The sequence below is a fragment of the Macaca thibetana genome, chromosome 7 (genome assembly GCF_024542745.1).
Source record: "Macaca thibetana thibetana isolate TM-01 chromosome 7, ASM2454274v1, whole genome shotgun sequence".
NCBI lineage: Eukaryota > Metazoa > Chordata > Mammalia > Primates > Cercopithecidae > Macaca > Macaca thibetana.
The window spans coordinates 58,013,784-58,023,999 of record NC_065584.1 but is presented as its reverse complement, the minus strand read 5'-3'; the positions used below and the strand labels follow the sequence as shown (position 1 = coordinate 58,023,999).

Sequence of the window (10,216 nt, the reverse complement as noted above, 5' to 3'; positions counted from 1 at the left end):
TATTTTGAAATTTTATTAAAGTAATCACAAAGCAAAATTTAACACAGAAGTATATATACACAGGTTATATTAAACAATGTTTTAACTCTCAAATAGAAAAATATACACATCTATTACAGGAATCACAAAACTTATCTCCATAAGGAAACTTTAAACTCCAGAGGTAAAAAAAATAAAAATCTCCAGTTTCCCCCATGAGAATCAAAACTGCAATTTAAAAAAAAAAAAAAAATTGCAAATTTTAATTTTATACTTTAATGCCTTTAGTTTTAAGACAACAGTTAACAGAATCAATTTTAGATACAGGCATTTTTTAACCTTAATATTTAAAAGTCCAAAATTATATAGAATTAATCCAAATCATATAGCAAAGAATTCTGAAAATTGAATGCACAATTGGTCACATGATCTTTAATGACCTGTACACTACCATCCTGCATATTGGTTTCTTTTATGCTGTCAAATCCAGGTATATTGTGAACTGTAGTTTTGTTCAGTAATGAAGATAGGTGATCTCCATCTGTTTCTTTCTCTTCAGTTATTATTGACTCGTTTAAGTTATCTTTTTCCTTATTTGAGCAAGTAGCACTTTTTTCTTTTATAAATTCAGATTGCATTTTTGACTCAGGTTGCTGAGATTTTCCAAGTATCATTTGAGAAACATCAAGAGACTCTTGTTGAAAGCATGTAACTGAACCAAAGCTATCTATTTGTAGTGCTTTAACTGCTATAGATGAATCAGAATCAGTTGTAGAGGTGTTACAATGTTCTATATATTCCTTTTTAGTTTGATGACTTTCTTCGTTTACTCTTTCTTCCTTTCCTTGTAGCTGATCAGAGTTACCACATTCTTGCAACTATGTCAAGAGAAACAACCAATTAATAATTATTTGAAATAATATAAAATTAAATTGTACTACCTCCTGGCCTCAAATGATCCACCTCCTTAGCCTCCCAAAGTGCTGGGATTACAGGCATGAACCACCACAACTGGTTTGCTGCCAGTCTTTTTTTTTTTTTTGAGATTGAGTCTGGCTCTGTCGCCCAGGCTGGAGTGCAGTGGTACAATCTTGGCTCACTGCAACCTTTGCCTCCCAGATTCAAGCGATTCTCCTGCTTCAGCCTCCAAAGTAGCTGGGATTACAGGCGCCCGCGACCATACCCAGCTAATTTTTATATTTTTAGTACAGACGGGGTTTCACAATGTTGGCCAGGCTGGTCTCAAACTCCTGACCTCAGGTGATCCGCACACCTTGGCCTCCCAAAGTGCTGGGATTACAGTTGTGAACTACTGCACCCAGCCTACTGCCAGTCATTTTTTAACAATGTAAGCCTGGCATTGATATCCTGATTATATCCTTTCACAACAATAATCCATACTTTTCAACATGGTCTACAAAACTATTTAAGTTATTCTTATAAGCACATTGTTGAATTTCTTGAATTTTCTTGAATTCCTCTTAATTTTTCGGAGCCGCCCTTCTAATACATATGTCTGCCAATTGTGGTAGTTACTAAATTATTTGCATCTTCAATACTGAAGACTATAAAAATGACCAAAATTAAGATTGAATTAGAAAGAATGTTACGACATAGTTCCCATGGTTTGAGAGTCAAAAAAGATTGTATGTCCCTGGACTAGTACTCAAACTTCCTAAGTGTTATTCTCTCTTTGTTCCTCATTGTAGGGTTATTTTGGGATTAAATGAGATGACGTGAAAATGAACAGCAAAGTGTGTAGCACATAATAAATACACAGACAAAAGGCTTTCCTTGGCCGGGCGCAGTGGCTCACGCCTGTAATCTCAGCACTTTGGGAGGCCGAGGCAGGCGGATCATGAGGTCAGGAGATCGAGGCCATCCTGGCTAACACGGTGACACCCAATCTCTACTAAAAATACAAAAAATTAGCCGGCCATGGTGGCACGCTCCTGTAGTCCCAGCTACTCAGGAGGCTGAGGCAGGAGAATCTCTTGAACCCAAGAGGCAGAGGTTGCAGTGAGCCGAGATCACGCTACTGCACTTCAGCCTGGGTGACAGAGCGAGACTCTATCTCAAAAAAAAAAAAAAAAAGACTTTTCTTCTCTCAACATCACTCTGCTCCACCATTATGTTCATTTTGTTTAAAGTTATGACATTAGAAATGAATAATTTGTTAGGTTTTAACTCTGTGCTTCATTACTCCTCTATAGAGCCCCCCAACTTCCTTACCTTTGCATTAATTTCAATCTTATTATCAGTAACTTGAAGAACTTCAATTAATGGTGGGGTTAAGGACATACACTGTTTGAATGGAGAGCTCAGGACCTCTTCAAGAAACTCATTAACATTTTCTTCATTGACAAATAACCTTTCCTAAAATAAAAAGGGAAAAAATATTCTGCCTTATAAGTCACACTTGACACAGTTGTATCTCAAAGCAGCTCACAAAATTTCTCACATTGTTCAGGGGTATATTTTTTAAAATGTTTATTTTGGCCGGGCGCAGTGGCTCAAGCCTGTAATCCCAGCACTTTGGGAGGCCAAGACGGGCGGATCACGAGGTCAGGAGATCGAGACCATCCTGGCTAACACGGTGAAACCCCGTCTCTACTAAAAAAATACAAAAAACTAGCCGGGCGAGGTGGCGGGCGCCTGTAGTCCCAGCTACTCGGGAGGCTGAGGCAGGAGAATGGTCTAAACCCGGGAGGCGGAGCTTGCAGTGAGCTGAGATCCGGCCACTGCACCCCAGCCTGGGCGACAGAGCAAGACTCTGTCTCAAAAAAAAAAAAAATGTTTATTTTAATGTTATTCCTATGAGCTGTCTTGGAAAAATTTAAGTTTGGTATTATACAGAGCAGTAAGAGTTGTACTGAGGACAAACATAAATGTATAGGAAAAGAACCTAAAAGAAAGAGGTCTTGGTACTTTGTCTATTAAATCTGACCTTTTAGTATTTCTTTTCTTTCTTTTTTTGTTTGTTTTGTTTTGTTAAGACATAGTCTCACTCTGTTGCCTATGCTGGAGTGCAGTGGTGCAATCTCGGCTCACCGCAACCTCCGCCTCCCAAGTTCAAGCAATTCTCCTGCCCCAGACTACCAAGTAGCTAGGATTACAGGCAACCGCCACCACGCCGGGATAATTTTTGTGTTTTTGGTAGAGACGGGGTTTTACCATGTTGGCCAGGCTGGTCTTGAACTCCTGACCTCAAGCTATCCACCTGCCCTGGCCTCCCAAAGGGCTGGGATTACAGGTGTGAGCCACTGCACCTGGCCTCTTTTAGTATTTCATAAGAATAACATCATCTCTAGGGCTATAAATGGGATCCCAGATACAAAATATAATTCAGCTTTAAAACATTTCCTAATGAGGTGGCTAAGAAATATACATGAAAGGATCTATTCCAATTTTGTGTGACCAGTTTGCCTTATAGTTCTTGGGCAGGTAAGAGCTAATTACAGTATTTTATTTAAAAGAAGTGGTGTGTTTTTTTGTTTATTTTTGTTTTTGAGACAGAGTCTTGTTCTGTCACCCAGGCTGGAGTGCAGTGGCATAATCACGGCTCATTGCAGCAGCCTTGACCTTCTAGGCTCAAGTGATCTTCCCCCACCTCAGCCTCCAGAGTAGCTGGGACCACAGAACATGCCACCATTCTCAGCTAATTTTTGTATTTTTTTGTAGAGACAGGGTTTTGCCATGTTGCTCAGGCTGGCCTCAAACTTCTGGACTCAAGTGATCCACCTGCTTTGGCCTCCCGAAGTGGTGGGATTACAGGCATGAGCCACAACCACACCCAGCCCTTTTTTTTTTCCCCCCTTGAGACAGGGTCTCGATTTGTTGCCCAGGCTGGAATGCAGTGGCACTCATAGCTTCCTGCAGCCTTGACCTCCCTGGCTCAAGCAATCCTCCCATCTGTGCCCCCAAGTACCTAGGTACCTGGGACTACAGGTGCATGCCATAATGCCCAACTAATTTTTACATTTTTTGGGCCGGGTGTGGCAGCTCACACCTGTAATTCCAGCACTTTGGGAGGCCAAGGCGGGTGGATCACTTGAGGTCAGGAATTCAAGACCAGCCTGGCCAACATAGTGAAACCCTGTCTCTACTAAGACTGTGATCACTTGAACCCGTGAGGCAGAGACTGCAGTGAGTCCAGCCTGGGTGACAGAGTGAGGCTCTGTCTCAAAAGAAAAAAAAATTTTTTTTAAAGTTTTTTGTAGAGACAGGTCTCACTTTGTTGCCCAGGCTGCTCTCCAACTCCTGGATTCAAGCTGTCCTCCCACCTTGGCCTCCCAAAGTGCTAGGATTACGGGTGTGAGCCACTACACCCAGTCAAGAAGTGTATTGTATTTTTAAGCACTGGGATACTCCAGTGTGACATTAGCAAACTGTATAGTTATTAAAAGAATGAAGTAGAGTGCATATATTCAGGGCATTTTGAATCTACGCTCCAGAGAAAAGGTAAATTATGAAAAAAAATAGGTTGGGCACAGTGGCTCATGCCTATAATTCCAGCACTTTAGGAAGCCAAGGCGGGTGGATTATTTGAGCCAGAAGTTCGAGACCAGCCTGGGCAACATGGCAAAACCCAGCTCTACAAAAAATACAAAAATTAGCCAGGCGTGGTGGCATGCACCTGTGGTCCTAGCTACTCCAGAGGCTAAGCTGGGAGGATGGCTTGAGTCTGGGAGGTTGAGGCTGCAGTGAGCCATGATCGCACCACTGCACTCCAGCCTGGATGAGACAGACTGAGACCCTGTCTCCAAAAATAAATAAATAAAGAATGAGATAGATTTCGAGATGCTGACACTAAAAGATTTCCAAATTATTACTAGGAAATGCAAAAATCACTCTTTTACCTGAATTCCAAACACAAAGCAGTTTGTTCACGTCAAGTGAATACAGGTATATAGTTAGGGTGTGGGGAGAATAACCATATTTTAAATTACTTAATTTATAAAAGCAGTTCATTGTTGCCCCAAATAAAAATGTTTTCCTCTGTACTTTTATATAAGCAAATTTTGTAATTACAAAATAAACACAGCTCATTGTTTGGTCCAAATAGGTAGAAAATATCAGAAAGAAACAAGTTTCAAGTTATCTTCTATTGGGAACATATATTCAGGGCCACTTGAATATGTGTCTCCCGGGTTACAGTCCTCTATTTTGGCCCAAATAAACTCTCTCTACACACACACACACTCCGTTTTTTCTTTGAGACGGAGTCTTCCTCTGTCACCAGACTGGAGTACTATGGCGCCATCTCGGCTCACTGCAACCTCCACTTCCCGGGTTCAACAAATTCTCCTGCCTCAGCCTCCCAAGTAGCTGGGACTATAGGTGCGCATCACCACACCCGGCTAATTTTTGTATTTTTAGTAGAGACGGGGTTTCACCATGTTGGCCAGGATGGTCTCAATCTCCTGACCTCGTGATCTGCCTGCCTCAGCCTTCCAAAGTGCCGGGATTACAGGCGTGAGCCACCACGCCTGGCTGTATATTTTTCTTCCATTAAACAGTATTTAAAATCGTGAAAACCTACCAAAACAAAAGTGAACCTTGAGAATAGAAAGATTTTACATTTAGAGTAATTGGCCTTGCTATTATTTGAAGATCCAGAATAACACTGTGTTACAGAAACATCCCCATCAAAAGCATTTCTAAGGTTCATGCCTCTAGAAAAAGACATCATCTTTGACTCATTGCAAATAATACACCAAATATTTTAATTTTTAGTTAACCCAAGGAATATATAACAGAAATGGTTATGAATAAAATACAGAAGATTTGCGGCGGGCGCGGTGGCTCACGCCTGTAATCCCAGCACTTTGGGAGGCTGAGGCGGGTGGATCACGAGATCAGGAGATGAAGACCATCCTGGCTAACACGGTGAAACCCCCTCTCTACTAAAAATACAAAAAATTAGCCGGACGTAGTGGCGAGCACTTGTAATCCTAGCTACTTGGGAGGCTGAGGCAGGAGAATCCTTTGAACCCAGGAGGCGAAGGTTGCAGTGAGCCGAGATCGCGCCACTGCACTCCAGCCTGGGCGGCAGAGCGAGACTCCGTCTCAACAATAACAACAAAATAAATAAAATAACCTCTTCCCAGAAGAGGTGCAGTTAACGTATGTACTGTTAGGTTCAACAAATATTTATCACACTTTGTTAAATGCTAGTCATTGTGCTAAATATTAGTAGGGACCTAAGCATGATTACGAGATGCAAAGTGACATAATCTCAATTTAATATAGCGCCAACCCAAGGACAATCCCGCCAAAATCTTAGACTAAAATTAAGCAGCACCATATGGCCCAAAGGGCATTTGAACATAATAACTGTGTGAGTAACTGGATAAGTAACTGGCTGAGTTACTTTTCCTCTCTGGAAGTAAATTATTCTTCTCTACTTTCTAAGCTCGGAAAAAATGATTTACTAACTTCAAATGCCCATTATAGAGTGCTTTTTAAACTTCTTTGTGTTACAAACCCCTTTTAAGAACATAACTAAAATTATAGCCCTTCTCCCCGGAAGAGATCACTCCCTACTTTTTGCATACAATTCCAGAGGTCTACGGCTCCCTGAAAATTCATTTAAGGTCTCCTTCCGAGTCAATGGACCTCAGGAAACAACGCATTCGAGGTAACTTGGAAGATCTGAAACCCATCCACCAGACGCGATGCATGTTGTTTTTTTTTTTTCAAAATACGCTTAACAAGCACTGACATCTTTCATCATGTGCATCAGTGCAAGTCATTACAAGAAAAGTTATAATGGAAAATGCTTTGTTTAGGATAAACTGAAAAGGTGCCCGTAATGGCAGTTTTTTTTTTTTTTTTTTTTGAGATGGAGTCTCGCTCTGTCGCCCAGACTGTTCTGCAGTGGCACGATCTCGGCTCACTGCAACCTCCGCTTCCCGGGTTCAAGCGATTCTCGTGCCTCAGCCTCCCAAGTAGCTAGGACTACAGGCGCCCGCTACCATGCCCTGCTAATTTTGTATTTTTAGTAGAGACGGGATTTCATCATATTGGCCAGGCTGGTCCAGAACTCCTGACCTCGTGATCCGCCCGCCTAGGCCTCCCAAAATGCTGGGATTACAGGCGTGAGCCACCGCGCCCGGCCCGTAATAGCAAATTTTTTAAGTGAGATGGGATATTTCAAATATGAGGACTCTGGAAAGAACTGTTACCTCCAAAGAATCGTTGTTTACACCATAATACCACTCTCTCCAATGTCCATGGCTCTCTGGAGATTTTGCCAGTTCTATCACTGCATTGTTTGAAGAAATGCTAATCACAGGTTCTGTGGTACTCAATTTATTCTCTGGAGCAAATTGCAAAAAGAAGGAATAAACTAAGTCTTGTGTGGAGAAGCGTAATTTGTACCAGAGGGGATTCAAATCTCCTTGAAGACTTTGCGGCTGGATCCGAGGCACCTGAATGAGCAGAGTCAAGGTTTCTTTGTCCTGATTACACAGTAACGGAGGACACAAAGGCTCCCCGCTCTTGGTCCCGGGACCACCCATGGCGCGGGCTGAGGGCTCGCAGCGCTTGCCCTCCGACTCCGCGCGCGTCTCCACACCGGTATCTCCGCGCGCACTCTCTCTTCCCGCATAAGACTCCCAGGCAAGGCCCCGGCAGGACGTACAAAGGGAGCCTCCGCCACCAGGTGAGTTCTCTCCTCCGGGAGATGGTTCCTCCACGCTGCCCGGCGGCGACCCCGCGTGCGTGCTCAAGTCCTGTTCCCCCGGCTTGGGGACACGTTCCTCTCCAGCGCCGGCCGGCGGGGACGCCACCTTGGGGTCGCCCACGGTGGTGACCCCAGAGCTCGCAGCCCCAGCCACGCAGGTATCGCGGCCTCCGTCCTCGGCGGGACTCCCCGCGGGTCCCGCCTCCCCCTCGTGAACGGAAGTGCAGGCCTGGCCGTCAGTTCCGGACGGGTCCAAGGACTCTTCCGGCGTGGCGGCGGCGACTGCGCCGGCGACGGCGGGATCCCGGCGCGCGGCCGGTAGTACCACTGGCAGCGTAACCACCAGCTGCCGCCGGGCCTTGTTGAATTGTGCCTTGCCGCGGCCGTCGTCCACTGGGTACGGGAGCGATAGCCGCAGCCGGTAGTCGGGTTTCTTTGAGTCGAGGCACAGCAGCTTTCCCGTCACCTCCAGCGCCGCCTGCGCGGCCGAGCGCAACAGCGGCAGTTCTATGGTGACCACCAGCTCATGGGGTACGGGGCTCGGGGCTGAGTCCCGGGAGCAGCGGTAATCCTGGAGGTCCACGTGGTGGCGCTGCACCACGCTGTAGCGGGGCTCAGTGGGGGCGGGCTGCAAGGCCGCTTCCGGAGGGGAGGGCGCCCGGGGCCCGTGGGTTGCAGAGTTCCCGGAGGTTGCCGGGTACTGGTAGGGGTAGGGGAAGTCCGGGAGAGGACCCTTGGGCTCCTCCTCAGGCCTAGCCAGGATGACCCCGGGCAGGGGTGTGCGCAGCACCGCAGCCTCGGGGGTCCCCTTATACTTGGCTTTCAGGGTCTTGGCATTCCTGCGGTCCAGCTTCACGCCGAACTGCTTCTCGACTGCCTCCAGGGCCGTAGCGTCCAGCATCTGGCGGAAGCCCTCGTGCCGCCGGGCCAGCGCTAGCGCGTCTGGATGGAAGACCACGTCGTAGACCATGTATCGGCTGCTGTTGCGCCCCGCGTACTCACGGCCTGGCGCCAAGCTGTAGGGCAGGGACCAGTGACTGCCAGGAGCTGCGCCCGGGTCGTCATCGGAGCCGGGCCGGCTGCTGGGCGCGCCCACCAGCGCATTGCTGCAGACGTTCACGAAGCAGCGCCGTGTCCCGTCCAGGCTGGTGCGCAGCACGTGCCCCGGCTCCGGGTGCACGAACCGCACCTCCACCCCGCGCTCACGCTCTAGCGCGGTGATCTCCGCCTCGTAGCGCCGCCGGTTCTCCGGGTTGGTGAGCTCCTCGGCGTACTGGGAGAACATTCGCCGGAACTCCGGGTCCTGGAAGGCGGAGGTGAGCCGCTGTACCTCCTCTCCACTCAGGTCTAAGTCCTCCAGCGACGAGGAGGCCTCCGCTTTGGCCATACTGCCCTGTGGCTTCTCGCCCTCTGGCCAAGGGGGATCACTCTGAGACTGGCTTGGGGGATCCGCCTCAGTGTCTCTGGGCAGCCGAGAGTGACGCGGTGGAGATCGGTAACGGCTGGAAAATTGAGCCTTGAGCAGCGCGTGCTTGTTGCCATAGTGACACCACTAACATTCGGGAGGAGGGGTAGAAATCTTGGTGGAATAGGCTGGGCGCGTGGTTCAGGCCTGTAATCCCAGCACTTTGGGAGGCCGAGGTGGGCGGATCACGAAGTCAGGAGATTGAGACCATCCTGGCTAAAACGGTGAAACCCCGTCTCTACTAAAAATACAAAAAAATTAGCCGGGCTAGGGGGCGCCTGTAGTCCCAGCTACGTGGGAGACTGAGGCAGGAGAATAGCGTGAACCCGGGAGGCGGAGCTCTTGCAGTGAGCCGAGATCGCGCCACTGCACTCCAGCCTGGGCGACAGAGCGAGACTCCGTCTCAAAAAAAAAAAAAAGGAAATAATGGTGGAATAGTGGAAATGCCAGAAATAGCCCTCTTAGATTCTTCAAACTAACTCACCGCTGTACTTTCTCTGTTTTATAGATTCCTGTGCCATAGTGCAGTTACTTACTTCTGCAGAATAACTATCGTAGTAACTGTCATAATTTCCAGCATTACGTGCATTATCCCATTCATTGCTCACACCACTAAAAGATAAAAACCTCATCCCCCTTTCACAAACAAGAAGATGGGACCTGAGAAGTTGAACCAAGGTCACATAGCCAGTGTATTCAACAGGCGAATCCAAACCTAAGTTTATCTGCGTTTTTCACTTTGCTAAACCAACATTTCAATCCTTTTTGTTGTTGTTGAGATAGAGTCTCACTCTGTCTCCCAGGCTGGCATGCGGTAGCGAGATCTTGGCTCACTGCAGCTTTAGCTTCCCGGGTTCAAGCAATTCTCCTGCCTCAGCCTCCCAAGTAGCTGGGATTACAGGTGCCTGCAACCACGCTGGGCTAATTTTTGTATTTTTAGTAGAGATGGGGTTTTACCATGTTGGCCAGGCTGGTCTTGAACTCTTGACCTCAGGTGATCCACCCTCCTCGGCCTCCCAAAATGCTGGGATTACAGACGTGAGCGATGGCGCCCGGCCAACCTTTCAATCTCAGTGTTCCCCCTT

At 47.0% G+C, this 10,216-nt stretch overlaps 1 protein-coding gene across 3 annotated transcripts; it reads right to left on the bottom strand.

Moving 5' to 3' along the window:
• DNAAF2 (dynein axonemal assembly factor 2) lies at positions 1-9,180 on the bottom strand. Of its 3 annotated transcripts, XM_050796877.1 has the most exons (3): positions 7,167-9,180; positions 2,212-2,355; positions 1-857 (listed from the first exon to the last, which is right to left on the bottom strand). In XM_050796877.1, exons 1-3 carry the CDS (start codon positions 9,051-9,053, stop codon positions 351-353), a joined length of 2,538 nt encoding a protein of 845 aa, XP_050652834.1. In that variant the 5' UTR covers positions 9,054-9,180; the 3' UTR covers positions 1-350. The 3 variants fall into 3 exon arrangements, with proteins under 3 accessions (XP_050652834.1, XP_050652835.1, XP_050652836.1); XM_050796878.1 differs by lacking the exon at positions 2,212-2,355; XM_050796879.1 differs by lacking the exon at positions 2,212-2,355 and having other exon boundaries at positions 7,625-7,742.
• Between the last annotated feature and the right edge of the window lie 1,036 nt (positions 9,181-10,216).